General features: G+C 43.3%; 1 protein-coding gene across 3 annotated transcripts; it reads right to left on the bottom strand.

Annotated features, from left to right (window-relative positions):
• Positions 1–1,059: 1,059 nt before the first annotated feature.
• Positions 1,060–19,653, bottom strand: NOS2 (nitric oxide synthase 2). 3 transcript variants are annotated; one of them, XM_074923040.1, is made up of 26 exons: positions 19,515–19,647; positions 18,322–18,400; positions 17,605–17,727; positions 17,355–17,503; positions 15,162–15,324; positions 14,624–14,715; positions 14,094–14,235; positions 13,539–13,678; positions 12,792–12,966; positions 11,959–12,060; positions 11,125–11,319; positions 10,646–10,728; positions 10,189–10,333; positions 9,865–9,969; positions 9,665–9,714; positions 9,400–9,574; positions 8,823–8,955; positions 8,337–8,415; positions 7,249–7,427; positions 6,420–6,583; positions 5,451–5,661; positions 5,030–5,117; positions 4,462–4,583; positions 3,437–3,585; positions 2,527–2,721; positions 1,060–1,922 (listed from the first exon to the last, which is right to left on the bottom strand). In XM_074923040.1, the coding sequence occupies exons 1-26, from the start codon at positions 19,619–19,621 to the stop codon at positions 1,809–1,811; spliced, it is 3,459 nt and encodes a 1,152-aa protein (XP_074779141.1). In that variant the 5' UTR covers positions 19,622–19,647; the 3' UTR covers positions 1,060–1,808. The 3 variants fall into 3 exon arrangements, with proteins under 3 accessions (XP_074779141.1, XP_074779140.1, XP_074779142.1); XM_074923039.1 differs by having other exon boundaries at positions 1,061–1,922; positions 18,304–18,400; positions 19,515–19,653; XM_074923041.1 differs by lacking the exons at positions 17,355–17,503; positions 17,605–17,727; positions 18,322–18,400; positions 19,515–19,647 and adding an exon at positions 16,793–16,899 and having other exon boundaries at positions 1,064–1,922.
• Positions 19,654–21,085: the final 1,432 nt, after the last annotated feature.

Raw genomic sequence — 21,085 nt, 5'->3', positions numbered from 1 at the left:
AGCCATCTAGGCAGCCTGTCAAAGCACGTTTTGAAAGACAAAACTTAAATACCCGTCTCCCGCTGAAAGCCTAAAAACACTTGTTAGCCTCTGATTTATACAAGACAGTGTACTCCTCCAGTTCAGATCATATTCTTAGATTTCAGCAATACCAAAAAGACACCTGAGATACAAAGCAAGCATTCTGGCAAGGCAAGTCACCTACTTGGGCACGGAGAGTTCACCTGCTTGGGCAGTGATGTGCCTCCCAAAAGGGCACAGAGCGTATTAGCACTCTGAAGTCTGGAATTTACTTGTCCTTCCTACTTTTGTTGGACTCATGTGAAGTCTAGGGCTTGGTGAGCCCTGGGCTTATGGAGAACTTTCTTAATGGGCAGTGCAATTATCTTGTTCCATTTCCATCCCACCCCTAAAATCTAAAATCTAAAATCAGAAAACATCAGTTAAGCAATAGCACGAAATCACCCTGACGGAGTGCCCACACCAGGTGCCCATCAGGACTCCATACTTGCCCGGAGCTCCTCTGTGCTTTACTCTCTCTGTGGCTGTTGTCTGATACGTCCTGTGCTCTGCCATCCCTGTCCACATTCTCTCATCTACGCTGTCCTTTTGATCTCATGTCTAAGGCTGTCCTGAGGCACATGTGAAACACACTGTACACACACGGCACTGCTGAGTCTCAACTCCTCATTCATCGGGTTCCAGCTCCTGGAGACAAGGGATGACAGGAAAATCTCACCTTAAGCTTTTTTAATATGATCACATAGGCCTGGTAATTTTAGAGAAAGAACTAAGAGCTCTGACATAACTGCCAGGCATTGGAGGAGCCAAGTCAAAATATAACTAGGGCAAAATATATCTGCTCTCATTACTATTTTATATTCTTGCAGTTTGCAAGCCAGTCTCACAACCCGTGGTGCAAACTCACACCTCCCTGGCAGTAACAAACCTCCAGAACTGATCTTGGGCAGACTGCGTAACTCCTGGAGCCGGGCTCTGCCTATGGGAGCAGTGCTGGCTGGAGCCCAAACCCACACCACCAGAACCTGAGAACAAACTCCGTTTTAGAGGCTGAAGACAATAGCAGAAAGAGCTACATTTAATCCACACCAACTTGCTTGTCTCAATATAAAGACATTTTTATTACAAACAAATCAAGTGAATCAGAGCATAGAATCCAAATGTACAAAGTGCTTCTGAATTTTCTGAACCTTACTGCCATAACCTCTGTGACAACAGCAATTCAGGTTCAAGTACCTGAATGACAAAGGAGAACTCAAAGCTACTACCTCCTCACCTACGCACGTCTGAAGTGCAAGCAGCAGGTATTTCCACTCACAAACCATTATATTATCATCTCGTTTGCAAATATTGCTTCAGATTCAGCCAGGCGTGTGACTATACATTTCCAAGGGACAAAACAATTTACTTGCTTTAAAGTGAAGATAATATACACAGTAAAACCATCTGATATAAATAAATTCACAAAGATAAATGGTACACTTCTGAAAAAGATTGGGTTCTAGCTTGCATAATAAAAACCACTAAATCTTCTTTGCGTTTGCAAAAATATCAGATTTATGCTAGCGCAGACAGTATTAAAAAAATAATTTGCATTTTCACTATTAATCCATTAAAAGAAGTCTCAGAATAAATATCAATAAAAGTTAAATTTAGTACTTTTCTTAATTAAGGCTGAGGTTTAAAAGCCAAATCCTACAATCATACACACGTGTATGATTTAACACGTACAAGAGGATTTGACCCCTTGTTTTTTGAAAATAACAACAAATGTGCAAAAGTATTGCCTAAAACAGAGGTTGATTTGTTCTCGGACTGGTGGGTTGCAAAGCTCTTACACCACTTTTGACTTCATGCGGGAATGCAGCCCCGAAGATATCTTCATGGTATCGCTTCTGGCTCTGCAAAAAATAAAGGAAAGCCCAGAGGTGAATGAAATGCTGCCAGCTCCTCCTTACGTAAGGGACAAGTAGCCACAAGGCCCTTTGCACTGGTAGGGCTGGGTCTGGGATCGGGGACTTTGTACCGTCAGTAGGAGGAGCCTGAGTCCCAGGCCCCTGTTCCAGGACAAGGTCTGGTAACAGAAGGGCCCTAAAAAGCCACCAGACCCAGGCACGGCGTTCTCAGTGATGGGCTGGCTAATTTCTTAAACTCACTTTCCTCTGCGGTACAATAAAGTCTCAGACTCTTGTTCCAGACCCGCCGCAACGCTGATGTCCGGGGCCCAAAGCGCGACACTGGGAGTACGGTCGATGTGAGAGAACATCCCGTGTCACTCTAACCAAACAGCAACTAAACGAACCTAACGCCCTAACCAAACAGCAACTGCGTTTTCAGTCCTGGTGGGTGGACTAAGCTGATCACTTAAAGCTTTTTCCCTTGTGCGTTCTGCTGAAGAGAAGCTCAGAGCAGCCCGCAAGACCTTGAGTGTGACTTTGAAGCCTGCTGTAACCCACCCTGGAACACGGGCTGACTGGGAAGGGTGCCTTGTGTATCACAGCATACCTTTAGCTGGAAGAAATACTCCTCTGCCTGCTGCTCACTGAGGCTCAGGTGTTTTGCGAGGATCCCCTTCAAAGTCTGGGCAACGTCCTTGGCCATGTGTACATCCCCACAGACATACACATGCCCTTCCTCCTTATGCAAGAGGTTGCACACTTCGGTCTCCAACTTGCTCTGAAGGATGTCTTGAACATAGACCTTAGCAAGAGAAAAAGCATCATTGGACAAGGTTTCTTAAATGCTGCTTTGGCTACTGGTTTTTCTAAATTCAATGCGGGTCTACGCAGTGAGGTTCTACATGCCCTGTCTCTTGCAGCTGTGTCACACCCCAGCGAAGGAGAACAAAAACGTCTTCATGCTGTCTTAACAAACCCCCGATCTGGAGGCTAGGCCTGTCTCCTGGTTAAACTAGAGCAGACTAAGACTCTTCTTTTTTAGAATCAGTTACAACTGACAAAGTCTCCTAACTTGCCAGGAGAGTAGGATAGTTAAAAAGAGGACAGCTTAACTGCTGTTGTTCTCTCCAATGAGGATTTCATCTAAGTAAAATTAATTTCCAAGGTCACCGTGTCATTGAAATGGTGACAAATGGCCAGATCCAACTCATTTCTAATTCATGGGCTAATCAAATTCTGCAAAATTTAAGATTTCTGAAAATGTTCCTGTTTCTAGCTTCAGAGGCTGTTTGCACTCAGAGCCTCTCTATACGGCAGCGAGAGTTTTACATTTATTGTCTGCACTGAAGCGCACCCTTTATTTTGAAGGAGTGAGGCCTTTGTCAGGTGTTCACAATACACGGAAGCAAAATGCTAACATTTTTTTCAAGAACACTGTTAAACACAGCCCGGATCTTAACCTGAGGGACCATTCTGGAAGGAGCCAACCCTTTAAAGAACAAAGGGACCAGCCTTACTTTAGCTTGGCCAGGTTGCCTGGAGTAGGCTGTATAGACTTCTTTCAGAACTCCTTTCCTCTTCATTTCCTCAGTCTCTTCTTTGTAGATGTGATCCACGTCTGGCTGCCGGCAGCCGAACAGTAGTGTCATGTCACCACCTCTGACACCTGAAACCAACATCAGAAAGTTTTTGTCTTTCCTGGTAAGGCCTGTCATCCCTTAGGGCTGTTGCCACAGAGTAACTAGCTGTGTGCAGCTGTCTGCTCCACACCTGGAACACGGTGTTCAGTTTTGGTGCCCCTATACCAAAAAGATGTGGCCAGGCTGGAGAGGGACCAGAGAAGGGCCACAGAGATGATCAAGGGACCAGGCAGCCTGTCGTGTGAGGAAAGGCTGAGAGACTGGGTCTGTTCAGCCCTGAGAGGAGAGAAGGCTTAGGGGAGACCTCACCACCATGTTCCAGTATTTAAACAGCGGCTACAAAGAAGATGGAGACTCTCTTTTGACAAGGAGTCCCACGGAGAAGGTGAGGGGTCACAGGTACAAGTTGCTCCGGGGGAGATTCTGATTGGACACAAGAGGAAAATTTCTCACGCTGAGAACAATCAGCCACTGGAATAATCTCCCCAGGGAAGCGCTGGGTTCGCCAACATTGGACACTTTTAAGATTCAGCTGGACAGGGGACTGGGCCATCTTGTCTAGGCAGGGCTTTTGCCAGGAGAGGTTGGGCCAGGAGGTCCCCGAGGTGCCTTCCAGCCCCGTGTTCTGCGATTCTATGATTTTCTACTTTGCCTTTCTCACTGAACACCCGAGGAGTGTGTGTGCGTTTGTGTGCAACAGCTTCTCCCAAGTGGTCTCCAGTGGGCTGGATGAGCTCTTCCAGTGCAGCGTCCAGCCAGTCTCGGGATGACAAATCTCTAGGGGGTTTCTCTAGAAATGTTTCTGGGTGTCTCATCTGTAGAGACTGTGTTTGGAGGAGCAGGGGTGTCTGCTGCTGCTGGAGGAGTTACAGCCTCCCTCCTGTGGCACCCCCCACAAGTACCTTTCTTTTCCAGGTCATAGAGACGCTGCTGCCAGAAACTTCTGAAGGGAGCAATTCCTGTTCCTGGGCCGATCAGAATGCAGGGCTTGGCCGGCTCCTTTGGGAGCTGGAATTCATTAGCACTGAAATGCAAAAATAGGTTAATTAGGTAATTGGTTTATGACTGACGTGTCAGTGTCCTGAACGATTTTGAGCAGCATAGCCTAAGTTACCAATCTGAAAGAGCAACGGGCCCTAACTTGGTGATGGTTGCTCCTTGTTTCCTTCGCTTTACTCGCTCGATAGTGGATGTGCTGACAGTGGGGATGGTGTCATATGAATAGAATTCTTTCAAAATTTTTTAATGATCTATGACTTCACTCAACATAAGACGTGGTAAAGGATCTCGTCTCTGGAAGACAGGGAGTTCCCTCTCTTCTCAAACTCAGATATTCCAACTTGCACTCACCAGTCACTTGAAAATCATACACAGGCAATGTAAAAAAAACCAAAACACTGAAGAAGCTGAACTAAGAACCGCTGGGTTTGGGGTTTTTTTTCTTTTCTTTCTTCTCCGTCACACACTCACCTGCGTATAAAACACGGAACTATTTCATCGAGAGCTATTGTATTCAGCCACGTGCTGCAGACTCCGTGGTGCAAAGGCCCTTGTCCGTCTAAGCAGAGCAAAGAAAACCACCTCTGTCAGTATTTAAAAGATGTCTGTTTTTAAAAAAAGCACAGCTTATACTTAAAATTATGTTTTTAAAGTAAGTGTATCTCTAGTAATGATTTCTAAAACGAGGTTACACTGATGATGATGCAGGATTTTAGGAAATCCTGGCACAGTATGAACATCTGCACTGCACTATCCTGCATTTATCCCAACACAAACTTCTGTTGTTACAGATACGCTTCACGCTACATGGCAGACACAATTCTTTTTCTGAACCACAATGCAGCCTAAAGATCATTTAATTAAGAGAGAAACAAAGACAACAGTTGATTACCTCTTGTCCTGTAGTTTACAACTGCAACTGTCAGATGAATCTCTCCGGGTGTCATGTCACAGGAGGAGCTGACAGAGTAGTACCTGGGCTTCAGCAGTGGCAGCTGAGTCAGTAAGAAGGCTGTGGAGACCTCAGCAGAAGGGAACTCCTCCAGGACCTCCAGCATGTTTGGGCTGTTGTAAAACTTCCATTTATTGTACTCTTCCGTGCTCTGAAAGCCAAAGGCCACCATCACAATGCTACCAGGTCATGCCGAGTTCATGAGAGCAGGGAATATTTGAAATGTCACTTATAAATCAGATTCCTGCTTTACATTCAATTAAATATGCAGGCAAATCAGCAGAGAATCTGCAAAACTTTGCTGAGAACAATACAGAGTTTCCTAAGAAATTGTTTCAGCTATTCAGCAGAATAACTGCTATCATTTTCTCAGACGCCCGCTCTCAGTGAGGATGCAGAAAACGAAGTAGAATCTGTTCCTCAGCCGCCTGCCACGGAATGCCCACAAAGCTCTGCGGGCCCAGGCCCTGATACGAACTGAGCCCCGCTGAACCCTGCAGGAGAAACAAGCACCTACCATACCACACCTGTGAGACACCCCCTTACTCTCACAGTACCAAATTCTCTGACAAAAACATCTCCCAGCTCCCCTCCAGCCCCTTCACCTGCAAACTGTAAGGTTTTTTTAATGGTGTCTTAACAGAAACCACCATGAGCAGGCAAGAGACAGGCAGGCAAAATGACCCACCCAGAACCACACAGGAAACATCTCTTGATTCCCACGCCCAAGTTGAGCCACAAGAGCACCCTTCCTCTTGCTGTGGTTGGCTTCACAAGCACCCAGGATGTGTAACAGAGGGGTAAATAATCAAGCGCCATCGCTACAAAAATTTCTTAAGCTTCTTCTACACAGCAAAAGGGCATCAGAAGGTCCAGCATACATAAAATAAATCTGGCCCTAACGCTCACCTGACACAAAACTTCCAGTCTCTGTTTGTCTCCTTCCGCTGTTACCAGCTGGGAGAGTTTTTTTAGCAGTTGCTGGGAGGGTGGAGTAGTGATATCAAGCAAGTATGTCAAAGCCTCAGGGAGCGTGCAAGCTGGAATCTTTTTGTCACTTGTCCAGTAGCCACCTGGAAATGAGGGAAATAAAAGAACACTTGGCAATTCCCACAACATCGGACAGCTGCAGGGCTCTGCAAAACTCAGTGTCCTTCAGAATATTTCAGACTAGGTTGGAGCAGGTCTAGACCACACCCTTCCGAGAAGAGGTTAATGGGGAGTTTCAAACTTTTTGTAAGGGGAGGATCTGATGCAGAGAATTGCATGATAACAAAACATCACTTTAAACCGAAAAGTCTTTCATTTGAGGAAATCATCTTCCTGTGTGTCAGAATACTATGAATTAGCAGATTGTTCCTACTGAGGTGGAAACAATGGCCGTGACATGTAAATCTATTTTAGGACTCATATGTAGCAACAATAAGTGAACGCTGCTGATTATTTTCATGGTAGTCCCTGGCCAATTCAGCAACAGAATTACAGTGTCAACCCAGGATGACTCTGTGAACGCTGGTGAGGTTACCACGGGCTGCCAGAGTACACAGAATCAGAATCCAGAATTATAAGACTAACTAAAAGCATCGTCAAAATACTACTGAAACTTAGGAAAAGTATAATAGAATCGAATTCACTCTACAATAATTCTCAGGAATTTTAAAGAAATCTGACAAATTCATCTCAATCAATTCATCAAAATCATCTCCTCTGTTATTTTATCTAAAGAGAAGCAATTTACCATCGGCGCAGGTTTCAAGTCTGATAGTCTGATCAGCTGGAGGAGCATCCTTGACGTGTGCGATGAGGCCACGGACTAGATCTGGCTGGTTGCCTGGGAAAATCCCGATATGTTCTCCGGGCAGGTAGTGCACTTCCTGATTAGTCTCACAGGAAAGCTTAGCTAGGATGGTAACACGACTGGATATAGAAAAAAAAGAGACCAGACAGATCTTGGTTACGTTGACAGGATTTCCCTTGAATTGCGCAGAAAAGGAATAAATCTGAAGTGACAGCTGGCAAGAGCTTATTGTGTTCATTACAAACTATCAGACCAGCTTAGCACTTGACAGAGATTTAAGCAAATAATAGTCCAGAAATGTGAAGTCCCTGTATCAAAACAAGATGCTGAAGTGCTGTCTGATCTGTCCAGTACAGAATAAACGTGCCTGTAACCAGGCAATGAAAGGAAACACAGCTCTCCTGGCAGCTGCGCAGCTCGCGTCTGAAACCAGCTCAGCATTTCCCAGAGGGCTGTGTTTAGAAGAGGGCTGAGGGAGACCTGCGGAGCCATCCAGAGATGCCACTTCTCAGACAGACGTTAGCACCGACTCCCTTTCCTATTTCTTTATCTGTTGTCTTGTCTCAGCTTGCTTTGCAGTGCAGCTGAACGCAGCAGCTTCTTGCACTACACTTTTTCCTTTTGTTTCTTTTTTTTTTTCTTCTAAGGGACACTTTTTCCCCCTAAATGAAACAAACGTTTGCCTGGCATGTAACACACCAAGCAAGGGAGAGGGACCATACACCTGATCTTCCACATTCAGTAGGTATCAACGGGCCATATCACAAAGTTATTTATTTCCCTACGCTCCAAGAGACTCTGCTGGGTAGTCAGCGCCTATCTAAACCAGAGGGAAGACTCCACGTATTCTTGTGGTCTTGTGATAATTATTTACTTCTAACAATGGTACAAAATTCATATATATTTCTTAATATATATTAATATATTTCTTAATAACTCCGGGGGAAGTTGTTTATAACGAGGCATTTCAGATGTTTAAGAGTTTAGTAAAGTGTAGTATTGTGACATTCAAGAGTGAGGTATCGTACCTGGATTTTAAACTTTGAAGGTTCTGTCTGAATTTCAGCTTCATGGGAATTATATCCTTGGCGTGAACTTTTGCAAGGGCTGTTGAGAAAAGAGGACATGACTCATGGCAGTTTTGTGATTAGGTTTGTTTAAAATGTCTTCAAATAATAAGCGGGAAAGAACCGAACCACGCTTGCCCTAGAATGTGATATACTTCTAGTCAGTTGTGTGTCCTGTATGCCTTCCCGGGCTAAAAGTAGTGCCTCTCAGATTTTGTTCTTCCGGGGCTGTCAAAATGTACACTAGTTCTGGTGCTCTGATGTTACTGCGCTGCAAAAGATAACGATTTATGCAGTATAAACCAATGTCTTTTTTTTTCTCTGACCGCTGTACCTTATTGTAGGGGTTCTATCATCTAGCAGGACCAGTATAACTTCTAGAAAACCTTTACAGTTCAGACCTATCGAAGCAAAACGGACAGAGGAAGTGAGGCTGGGAGGTGATACCTTTAGCCACGTCCATGGTTTGAGAGTCATGCACTATCCTGTAATTCTTAGGATCCCAGCTGTCATCAGAGGTATACATCTTGGGCAGCTGAATACTGTTTTTTCCACGGATGTTAAAAATGTCACAGGCAGTCTAGAAAAAAAGAAAAAAATATGGCTTTTACATAGTTAAAATATTCTTAGCGTTGTCCTAATCCCAGTGAGGGGATATCAATTTCACAGATTGCTGGTTTTTATTGATTCTGTTGAGTTCAGTGGTGCAGTGAGTTCAGTAAGGTTCCAATTCTATAGCAGTATAGTTAAAAAACTGATCTACTTCAAAAAATTGTGATGTTCATACTGAGCATTCCATTATCCAAAAGGTTTCGTGGAACATTATGTGAATATTAAAAAATAATAGAAAAGGGGCCCAGTTCCCTCTTCAGTTTAGGCAAGCAGTAGAAGAGAGGGGAGTTTGAAATTCAGATATAAATCCCTATGTTTGTTTTCCTTCATTTCCCCCCGTTTTTATGCGATGCTAGTAAATCCTGAAGAGAATGAACGAACTCAAATATGGGGTCACTATTCACAGAGTCACCTTGAATGTGCTGACTGCCCACGTGCGAAAGGCTTCCTCCTGCCCCTTCAGTTCATCTCCTTCACCTACTGGAGTGAGCGGAGAAGCCCCTAGTTGGGCCAGTTTCTGGTCAATGGCATGAGCAAAGGCACAGAACTCTGGATACATGCTGGACCCCAAACCAAACACAGCGTATCTGCAGAAGGAGATAAAAATAAGATCACTATGTTATGCTAAATGAAATGCAAAGGGACTCAGTCACATGCAAACCAAACAACATTTTTACCTAATTTTTTTTCTCAGCAATTTCAGGGTGAGCAAGGAGTTCTTCAAGGTCTGTATGAAAATTAATAAAATACTTAAGGTTAGAAAAATCAGAGTATAAGACCCTGGTCCATATCTTACTCAAGGAGATGGGACAAGTGAAAGGGTTGTCTAGTCTCAGGCTTTGAGTTGAGCCTCACCCACTTTGGAGGTGAATGTTACCTTTCCGTTATTTGGGGAATCTCCATTTCCAAAAGTGCTCGTAACCACTAAAAGGATTGTTTCTTTTTCCAGGTCACAAATGTTGTACTCATCCATGCACAGAATCTGGAAGGTAGAAACCTCATGAGCAACTGCTCGCAGACATGAGAACCAGCATCAGCTGTCTCTGTGACTGTCAGATACTAAACCGAATACAAAATAAAAGCTCTAGCCCAACTTGTATTTACTAAAACATAGGTTTATAGAGTTAAAAAGCTTGCAGGAGCTGCTATAACTCGCCAAACTTCTTTCTCCATTTAGCGTGAATGATTTCTACGTCCTCACCTTAGTGTCGAAGGCGCAGCTGAACAAGCTGCACAGACTGTTGGCGAGCGTTTCAGATTTGCCAGTCTCTGTCGCGTAGATTACAGTGACCTTGGGCCTGGCTGCCCGCGTTTGTCTCATGAGTGAAGATGCAAAGAGTACAGCCCTGGGGAAAAACATAATCACATCGCTTTTCATATAGCTACACGGTAATTCAGACTGATCCGCAAACAAGCTAGGCAAGACTGATCTTGAGCACAGATTTTCCTTGGAAGATTGGTCAGAAGCAAGACTCTATAAATAGCCCTGAACGAGAATCTTAAATATGACTGAGGACAGGTAAGTCAATTCAAACTAATCAAGTGGTACCCACTGTAATAACTCTTAAAAAAAAAAAAAAAAAAAAAGGTGGAACAGAAACATGTCAAGGATAGAATAGCTGGGCAAAAGCATGAGGACTCTTATTTGAACAACTTACTTCGCCAGGATGCTGAACTTTATTTCTTTTTTCTTTGGCCTCCGGGTCTCATCACGCCAGACATGTGTTTTCCATGCATCCACCTTTAAAAAAAAAACAAAACAGTTAAGCTTTGGGTAAGAAATGTAAAATGACAAATACACAATCTGTATGTCTTTGAAAGGGCCAGATTAAACAGAATCTGTAGACACAATCCACCGTGTACAAAAACGGGATCGGTCTCCACAGCATTAAATTACATTTTACTTACAGCTTGAGAATTCACAGAACTAACGTAACCTTCCTCAGCACAGGAGATTTGCTGGCTATCACAGAACTAACGTAACCTTCCTCAGCACAGGAGATTTGCTGGCTATTCATGAATCTCTCTAGTAAACTTTCACTAACTGAGGCTTTTCATTCAGACTTCTTCAGGTCCCATATTATCATCTGCACTGCTGAAGTTGGCTACTAGAATCAGATTTTTTGGGTAAGTGTACCTGGTAGTAATAGAAGGGAGTGAGGACATAGTTCAGCATCTCCTGGTGGAAGACGGGAGTTATGCTCCCGGACATGGGCGGCACGATCCACACCCAGTCGGCGGGGCAGCCCCCTCGCACGCGGTACTCGTTCTGCATGTATTTCATGAAGGACTCAGCAGCTGAGTGGTGATCCATGATAGTCACATTTTGTTTCTAGAATAATTGCAAAAGGAAGACGGATATCAAAAAGGCCATTCTGCTCTTCTTCCCCATGTAGCTGAAGTAATCCTTTTGCTTTTGGTATTACTTCAGGGACTTTATTCAGTGCTGGGATAGAACTGCAACTGTTGTACAGATACAGATCAAGGTTGACCTTTGATTAAGGACTCTTACATCTTTTTTTTTTTTTTTTTTTTAACATCAGCACTTTACCCCTCCAGCACCGTGAGTGCATGTTGAAAAGCCTCTGATTCATTTTTACCCATCTTTCACATCGTTGTGATACGTCAAATAAACTGTAATTGTAAATGGAAGATGAATGAATCAAATGGCTTTACATAGATTTTGACACTTAGACGTATGTGTTAAAAGGATAAACAATCTTGCCCTTAACTTCCCTTTCTTTTTCTCTTCCCTCTGCCTTCACCTGAGATCTTTTTCTGGCAGCAATAGGAAACAGGGATTCCTCTGCTTTCCCGGGTGTAAATCAAGAATAACTCTATCGGAATCACACTGATAACCTCCACTGAGCACCGGCCATGGCACTGCATTTGTACAGAGCTGCTCATAGTGAAAGGACAAAGGGACACTCGGTATCCAGTGTCTCTCCAGACGCCACACTCGCTGACTTACTTGAAAGCTGTAAAGCACAGCCACGTTTATCTCTACAACAGCTCGATCTTTCCATAACGATGAAGGGTTGTTTGTCTCCAGTCCCATTCTTCTCCCTACCTCCTACATGTGAGAAAGAGAGAGAAAAGAGAAAAGCAAATTTATGATGTGGGACTTGGACCTCGTGATTTCTCTACCTCATCACATCACACGCAGGAAAAAGTATTGTAGAAGGGGGAAGAGTCAGTCTTATGCTGGGGAAAGTGATGGCAGCAGAACTTGAGATTAGGTTCATTAAGCTTGAATTAGGGAGTTCTGGTTCTTGAGGCTATTCCAGTTTGGTAAAGCAGGGAGTGGCTCTCCTGGACTAAACGGTTTACACAGTGGCAGCAACTGGTTATAAACCAGTTACTTTGTACTGGTAAGGGGCCCAAGACCTGTGGCCAACCACCAGGACTCCACTGCCTTGTCAAGAGCAGCTGGAACCTCTGAGAAACGTACAGGCAGAGGCCAGAAGTACTGAATCAGCAGGACCTGGGATAAAATTGGGGAAGAATTCCCTTGGACACCATTTGCTGTATTTTTTTTTCCCAGTTGCAGTTTCACCGTTCTATCCAGCTATTTGGAGCAGATACTACCAGAGCTCTGCAAAACCAGCCACACAGTCTGGCAGTCGTCATCCTGGCAGCAATCCAGGATGTCCCACAGGACTCAGGATACTGCGTCAGATTAGCACGGAAGCGTTGGTGTGATGTGAGTACAACACCCATCCCAGCATCTCTTTTTCAAAACCCAATCACCCACCGGGTTCTCCTCCCTTTGCAGATCAACACGTGTCCACCCGCACAGATTACCTTCAGGATATTGTATCGCTGCACGTCACAGAAGTCTCGCACTCCGATCTCCGTGCCCATGTACCAGCCGTTGAAGGGACACCCAGGGAACTCCAGGCCTCCCACCTCAAGCAGCATGTTGGCCACGGCAGGCAGCGCATACCACTTCAGGTCCAACTCCTTAAACCATCCGTACCTGTTAAACAAGCATTCTGATTTATGATTTTACGTGTCTTTTTCCTCCTTTAGGCGATAACCAGAAAAGCCCAGGGAGATGAAGAGTACCGACTCTAGGAGAAATGACCCGTGAAGCATGGTCTGCAAAAGCCCAGAGCAGTTTTCCTTTCCTGGGAACTGCTTGCTAAAGGAACTGCAGAACAGTGTTAGAGAGTTCTGCAATCTGCAGGCCAGTCCCACAGAAAACATGAAAACAAAAACAAAGAGAGAAAGGGAATAAACATTTTGTTATGAGTGCAGCCATATTTTACATGTGTGTTACACTGGCAGAAGAAATTTATTTTTTTTTAAATTCTGAGTAAGATTGAAATGTAGATTGGGAAAAAAAAAAGATTTCCAACAAAATTGCTACTGCCTTCCTTAATTTAAATCTCATTTCATTGTTCTAACAGGCATTTTATCTTTCAGGACAATTTACTATAATCTCATCCTAACAAAGAACTCATAAAATGACTGCCACAGGCACAGGCTAATAACCTGCCAAGGTGAGGCAGAGGCAAAAATGCAATTATCTAAATCTTGCGTGCTTACTTTGGATGCTCCATTGGCACTTCGAGGACAATTTCTGGAGGGAATTCAAATATTTCTGGGTCTTGGCCGTTCGCTTGGAGAACGAGTGGAACTACATCAAAGCGGCCATATTTCGGCTTCCACCCAAGCTCAATGCACAACTGTAAATAAAGAAAGTACATTTGGGGTTTTTTTTTAGGTTTCTCCCCCCTGGATTTGAAGACAAAAGATGTTAACCCTCTAAAACCTGCTGAGGTAAATTCTAAGTGATAAAGGTTATCTTTCCAACTCAAACAATGCTGGGACACGTTGTTCAAGTACTGACTGTGTCCCTGACTTCAGGGGAGCATGAGCTCACCCTGTCCTGAGATGGAGGACTGTATATTTATATCAAGATTGTAAGAAATTCTTGCTTCAGCCTGCACCAAAAGCCTGTGGGGCAGAACATCCCATTCACTCCTTACCACCACACTTCCCTCCCACTCTGCATAGAACAAACAGGCAAGAAAAAAATAAACAAGCCACATGGGTCAGAGAAGGTGTCAGGCGGTTGCGACTCTGTGATTAGAAGGGTACCTGTGTGAACTCCACGCTGGCAGGGTCTCCCAAGACAGACCCATCTGGCATTTGGTAGCCGGCGTATCGGATGAGCTGGCTGTTCCAAACACGGAAATCGTGCTTCCCGTCCGTCCTCTGGGGGAAGAGAGTGATGGCTGATCTGCCCAGAGAGACATCAAACCCCGTTACACCACAGCAGCACACCAAACACCTTCTAATAAATCGTTACCAACAGCCATTCTTGTATGTTTCTAAAATAAATATCAGTAGAAATAAAATCATTCATCCTCTCTACCCACCCCCCTGAATCTTCAAACCATCACTTTTCCCCAAGAATTAGAAAAGATTTTGCAACACCAGACATGAAGGTTACAAAATTTCTAAACAGTTGACAGTACACATGAGAGGAACATGTAAGTACCAGGAGAAGTAAGAGCAGAGACAAGCTGTCAAAATATTTAGACAGACCATTTTGGTCTTAAGTAGAGTTCTGAATCCAGATTCGGCTGGGATTTTTGTCGTTTACAATTAAAATTAAAGAGACCTACCTTATATTTCCATTGTTTGTGGCATACTGAATGTGACGACAGATATGGTCAAACATCTCCTTTGCTGTTTTACAATCACGTGCATCAAACACCTGTATGTGTCCAAAACAAACGTAAAGAAGAGAACTGATTTTGAAACAGTAATGTAAGCTCGTTATTTTTCTTGTGCATTTAAGGAAATTAAAGATTAAGGTGAAAAAAAGTGAAATGAAAAATCAGTATTTCTCTATTTAATTGCAGGGCCCCTAGGAGAGGTTCATTTCTGTTGTTCTCATATGCATTATTTCCACACGTAACAATCCTCCAAGGACCAAGACATGCACCTGGTTCCACAACAGCTGGCTCCTACACTAGCACTTCTACAGGTTTTCATCCAACTCTGAAGTAGAGATCTACAGAAAAAAGTTGATCTTATGATATGTAGAGGAGGGAGTAGTCCTCGGTTGAAGCAACTGGCATATTTCCCCGAAGGAAAGGACATTATTCTGATTTACAGCAGGCGACTCCGTGGCCCATAACGCGCAGACTCGTAGGTTACCTGTAGATTGGACCACTGGATCCTCCCAATACACCTCGGCGCATTCCTCCAGGCCTGTTTGGCAGCAAAGATCAGTTCATCCTTTGTCAGATGGTAGGTTCCTGTTGTTTCTATCTCCTTGGTCACGGTTTCCAGTCGGACCAGGTGTTCTTCTATTTTTGGCCTTTTGAGCAGGAAAGAGCCATGAAAAGAAACAATGAGAATTTCGTTACTTCGAACTGATTTAATCTGCAGATATTCTCCGTGTGTTCTGGGTCAAGAGGAGCACAGACACTGCTGAAGCCATAAAGCTTCTGAGCATCCTTTTCCACAAGACGACTTCTACCTACATCGCTGGTTTTATCTGCCAGAATGTAGGTAGAGTAATTTTCCAGGCAGGGAATCAGCATCTACAGAGGTTGAGATATGGCAAGTTTGGAGAAACACTGCGAAACCTGTTCCCGTTATAAATCTGCCCTCTCCGGATGTGGGTCAATATAAAATATTCTTTATGAAAACACCCGTTACATCACGCAGTCAGCGATTTCGCTGTGCTTCAGACATGAGAAATAAACCGTCATCTGTTCCCCACCTCCCCTCTACTGCGTCACACTCTGGTCCCCAGAGCACAGCTGTAACCTCCCGCAGCAGCCCAGGGGCCCAGATCTTTGTCAAAAAGCAGAGGGTGTTCCAGGTAAAGGGTTAAGTACACAGGACTCCGCCTGAGGACCGCTGAGGAGTTTTTCCTGGCTTCAGAGTTTAGGGACTGTCCTTACCGAGTGCAAGTGACAGAGCTCACTAGCCTAATGAAGACACTAACACACTAGAAATCTAAGTGGCAACATCACCCTTCTACCACCCAACACACACATGGATCCACCACGAGCTTTTCTGTGTTTTCAGTTGAACTCTGGATTTTCTAAATGATTTTGCAAAAAATTGTCAAATCACAAGCAAATGAAAATTAGAGAACAGGCTAGCTTCAGCCCCAAAGTAGGATTATAGTGACTGTCCTCTTAAAGTTCTTTTATTTTCACAGGGACACAGCTCTTCTGAACAAAGCAAGAGGGATTTTCATTCCTAATAGGAAGTGCTGAGCAACTCCTTTGTCAGGGAAACCAACTCTAAAATTCTTTAGTTTGATAACAGAGAATGCAGTCAAAACAGTAGGAAATATTTATCACAGCACAGACAAAAATTGTTTTGTTGCCTTACAGACAGAATGAAAATAGCCTGCACTGTCTAAGAGTTTTCACATTTTCAACAAGATGAAAGATCAAGGGCAAGCATGTAAGATAGTGTAAATCAGTGTGATCAAATAGCCACGAGCAGAAACACAGAGAAGTGCAAATGTAATAATGCTGGCAAGTGAGTACAGCCTGTGTGTAAGACAGGGACTTTCAGAAAGATTCAGATGGGAGAAAGCTTTGTAGAAGAGTTCAAAGTGTCTAAAGAAGTAGCCATTATGTGGCTGAGTCCCTTTGAAAGTCTGATAATGTTTTATAATGGGATGAGCAAACACTGAATTGTCACTTGAAAGCCTGGCATGTGAAAACTTGGTCACTGCAGACTCTTGGACCTCAACCAGATGTTCCAGCTTTTCCTGCAACAAGAGGTCTCTGCACCACGTCCATTTTTGTGAGAACACAAACCTCGTTTCTGCAGCTAGAGCACCCCTCTCAGCATGCCCAGCAAGCTTATGTTGATGATAGCACAGACCAAGGCTGAGAAGCAAGAGAGTGGCCTTCCAGTCTTTGGCTAAAGCCTTGAGAGTCAAAACAGAGAACAAAAGAACACAGAGAGAAGATACTTGGAACAGCACAAAGTATTATCCCCATTATTCAGATCCAAGGTTGATCTGAGCAGAAGCTAATCCCATCAGCTCAGAGAACAGGAGGCAGCATCCTGGGAGAGCCCCAGCCACGCTCCTTACGCCAAACGTACCGGAGTGTAACGCGCTCGGAGAGGGACGGGCTGAGGCCGGCACTGGACAGAGCCCATTTCTGTATTCCCAAGGCCTGGGATTGGCACATAGAGCTTATGAAGTGCCGTACCAGTTTTATTTACCTTTTCCAACAGGCCTTATCTGTTTTTTGAACGCGCGCTATGCAAAGTTACCAAGAGCTGTGAGGAAACCAAACACTCCTGTAGTCTCACAGCCAAGTAGGTAGGGAGAGGACTTTTGTCCCGAAAATGAAGGTAAAGTTGGCTTACTCTTTAAATGAGTTGTAGTACTGCTTGATAAAATCTACTGCCTGAGGTAAAAGCTCTGCAGGTGGAACTGGCCCATCTCTAGTACCTCTCACCAGGCCCTTCGGGGTCATGAGTGACCCTTGGCAGGCTTTGGTCCGGCAGTTGATAACCTGAAAAACAATAAAATATGAAAAAACAATGTTGCACTCTGTGCCTTTTCAAAGGTACAGAGTGAATATGAAAAATCACCGTTGAGGTTTCCATATCTTACCTCCTTTGCTGTCAGGTGTAGTGTGTCAAGAAAGCTGGATCCATTTGCCAAGTTTCTTATTTTCATGTATCTTGGACATCTTGATACTTGGTTTGAAGCTTTGATACCGTTTTGGGGAGGGTTCTGGACAGAGAGAAGATAGAAATACACGCTGTCTTCAGAACTATTAAATATCTTAAAGCTTCATTTGTATTTTATTTGACCATTAAAATGCTACAAATTAAATTCAAGAAACTAGGTATAAATGTGATCTTCTCCAACATGAGTATCTGAGTACAAAACTATTGACCTAATCCACAGTTTGATCTGAAATGGGAAAAAAGTATTTTTGTACTAATCAAACAATATCTGCCACTGCAATCACCTTTTAAATTTCAATCAGGCCTCTTAACATAACTGTTAGTCTCAGGAAAACAGTGAGCCAGACAGTTTTAGAGGACGGACAGGCCTGCTACTAAAGGCTGGGTTTTCAAAGGTGAATAGAGGAATCCGGCGCTCCAACCCCACTGGTCACCTCCTTCTCTCAAGTCTTACCAAAGCTCCTTTTTGCTCAGAAAAGATCTTTCATCCAAAGATCTCACAGCAGCCCTAACCTCACCTAAGCACAGTTAGGCCTCACAAGAGAACTTTGAGAAGTTCTGAGCAGTGAGCACAACCCGTGTGACCTGTTAGTACCAAACACGGACGCTAGACCCAGACCTCTCTGCCATCACCGGCCTTGGCTGAAGTTACGATGGGCGGCATCTCCACCTGCTGCTTGCTCAGCTCGTAGAATATGGCATCGTCCTTTTCAAAACTTTAAAAGAGAGAAAAGCAATTCAGCATAACGCAATGCACTTAGTTTCTGTTAGTTTTACCTTGAGCATAGCAGGGAGATGCTCAGAGCTGCCTCTGAAAGATGCGCTGAGTCAATAAGCCAACCATTCACAGCAGCACGGGGGGTGGAGCGGGCTACAAGTCGATACTAACGCTACAGTCGCCCTTTCCAGCTCACTGTGTGGGAATGAAAACAACAGATACGGCCTGCAGAGGTAAAGGCTGAGTATCACTGCCGTAAGCTAAACAAAGGACAGCTGTACAGTTATGATCCGGCCAGAAAATACTCAGAGGAATTAAAGAGGTTGAAATCTCCAGGGAGTATGTGTGAAAATTTCAGCTAGGTCTAGTCTCCAGCTTATTAAGCGAACAACAAACTTTTATACTAACTTCCTTTGCTTTCTGCATTGTCTTACTTTCTGAACTCCTACTGTTTAATTTGGGTGTCAGGTTTCAGAAGATGTTCAGAAACACCCAAGAGGCATCCAGACCACGAACTCCAAACAGCAGCCTTAGTTTGGAGAGGGCGGTGATGTGTTTTAGGTAGCAGAGCACTAGTCAGCTTCACAGATCTCCACATTTGAATATTAACTACTTTGAGCAATGACAGGAAAGGGTAGGGAACGGGCAGAGAAAGGGACAGTCTGCAATAGAAAATGGAAAAAAGTAACAGCCTGAAAACTGAGAAATTTAACATGCACGTGCAACTTATTTTATACATTGTCTTGTATAAATTATATCACAGAAATACTTCACCAATTACAGCATTAATAATCACCTTGCTATTTTTTATAGCATACACCTGCCTCTTGAGTCCTAGTGTACATGGAACCATTACAGCACACCGAATACATTCAGAACTATGAAAGAGAAAGCAAAATGCTTTCCTTCCTCAATGGTTGTATAACTTAGACACAAAAGCTTAAACGTACCTTAACAAATCAACACCACCCAGTGACCCCCGGGGACAACTGCTCTTTGGTTAATATTACTGCTTTGGAAACACATGACAGGGTTCTCTAGAACCCATCTCACTTCATATTGAAATGAGAGAGAAACTATGAAGCTGTGAGCTATGAACTGAAGCATCTTACCCATGGCTCTCCCTGTTTTTCTCCACGTTATTATTGATATCCTTCTCTTCAGGGGACTGGTTCTTAGCAGCACGAGGTCTGAAGGCAAACTGCCACGCGCACAACATTTTCTATGCTTTATTTATTGCTTCAGTTCACGGTGCTGAAATCTCGTTTTGCGTAATGTGGGAACACTCCTAAGAAGAGAAGAAAAACAACAAGGTCGGTTTTTGACTCAGAAGGTAACTCCCTTCAAAAGGGCTCGGAAGCTCACCAGACTAACTGATCTGATCTCATTAACCTCCTGTTTAAAAAAGGAAAGGTACTTGACTCAGAGTATTGATGCTAAAACTAACAGTCCTCTTTGTCAGTGTAATGCTGCAGCCGTGCCTTCTTTTAAAACACTGTCAAGAGAATTTCAAATGTCCACCAGTGGCATAAACCAGCAAATATCAGTATCTAAGAAAAATACATGCATGCTTCAGTTCTGTGAAAAGCATGCCTTCACACTTGCTTTTGTCCAAGTCCTGTGTTTTCGAAAGTTTGTTAAGTGTTATTAAATGTTAATTCACATCACTACATGCTAGCTAGGAAAAGAGATGTAAAGTGTTGCTGTGTTATTCACACAGTAATAACAATAAAAAAAAGGCCTGCTAAGAACATTTGCAATGTATTCATCTGCCAGAGACAAATGGAATTCAGAGATTCTGAATTCTGTGTTTTGTCAGATGTATTTGAATGTAACGTGTGTATTAGAAGCTATGAATGCTATTCATGTGAACGTACGTTTTCTGCTAATTTCTGACCCTAAAATGGATTTTTCTGCCAGGTAAGGTGTGACGGGAGAAAAAGAGCAAACTAGTAAATTGTTAGGTTAAGCAGAACCAGCCTCAGCGTTTGAATGTGATTCATAACAGAAATCAAAACCAGACGTTTCCAAAAAATAAAGAAAAAAAAAAACATTACCACATAGTCCTGATGTAAATTATGTATTATTTTGTTATTTATATTGTTTTTTTTCAGTAGAAATAAAGTTTATATTGCTGGGCTTCCAAGATGCTGTCTGCAGGAAAATAAATGCACACAGTATCTGTGCAGAAACTGTAAGGTGTTAGGACTTGTCTGTAACTCATGTAAAGGAAATAGTGTGTAATAAGTGTTTCTCTCCAGCTACAAAATGTGAACAGATTTAAATTACTATTCTTCAATAAAAAAAATGATGCAGTGTGACTATACATTTTTGTAAAATAGGGGGAAAAGTGCGAAGGAAATGATGGGGAGAGAGAAAGAAAGGAAAGGAGAAAGTTTAAAAGAAAGAGAGAGAGAAAAACAATTATAACGAGAAAGAAAAAGGAAAAACCAAAAACAAACCAGAAAAAAAAAAAAAAAACAAACGGAGAAACAACACAAAAAGAAAAAAAGTACAAAGAAAAATTATAAGATTAAAAATAAAAAGAATAAAAAGTAAAAAATAAAAAAATAATAGAAAGAAAAGAAGGGGGAAGAGAGAAGAGACCTCTTCCTCCCGCTGGCGTCCCGAGCACAGACCCGCCTATGGGATTCTCCGCCCGGCTCCCGGGACTCGCCCTCCG

The sequence above is a fragment of the Athene noctua genome, chromosome 19, assembly GCF_965140245.1.
Source record: "Athene noctua chromosome 19, bAthNoc1.hap1.1, whole genome shotgun sequence".
Taxonomy (NCBI): domain Eukaryota; kingdom Metazoa; phylum Chordata; class Aves; order Strigiformes; family Strigidae; genus Athene; species Athene noctua.
This window is presented reverse-complemented; position numbering and strand designations above follow the sequence as displayed.

Bases quoted from the DNA above. Each gene is read 5' to 3' on its own strand.
- NOS2 (XM_074923039.1), bottom strand. From the start codon at position 19,621: ATGTTGTGCGCGTGGCAGTTTGCCTTCAGACCTCGTGCTGCTAAGAAC. The intron at 14,236-14,623 runs GTAGGTCTCTTT...CTCTCTGGGCAG, and splicing joins ACAAACAATGGAAATATAAG to ATCAGCCATCACTCTCTTCC. The intron at 10,729-11,124 runs GTACACTTACCC...TTTTTTTTAAAG, and splicing joins CTCCCTTCTATTACTACCAG to GTGGATGCATGGAAAACACA.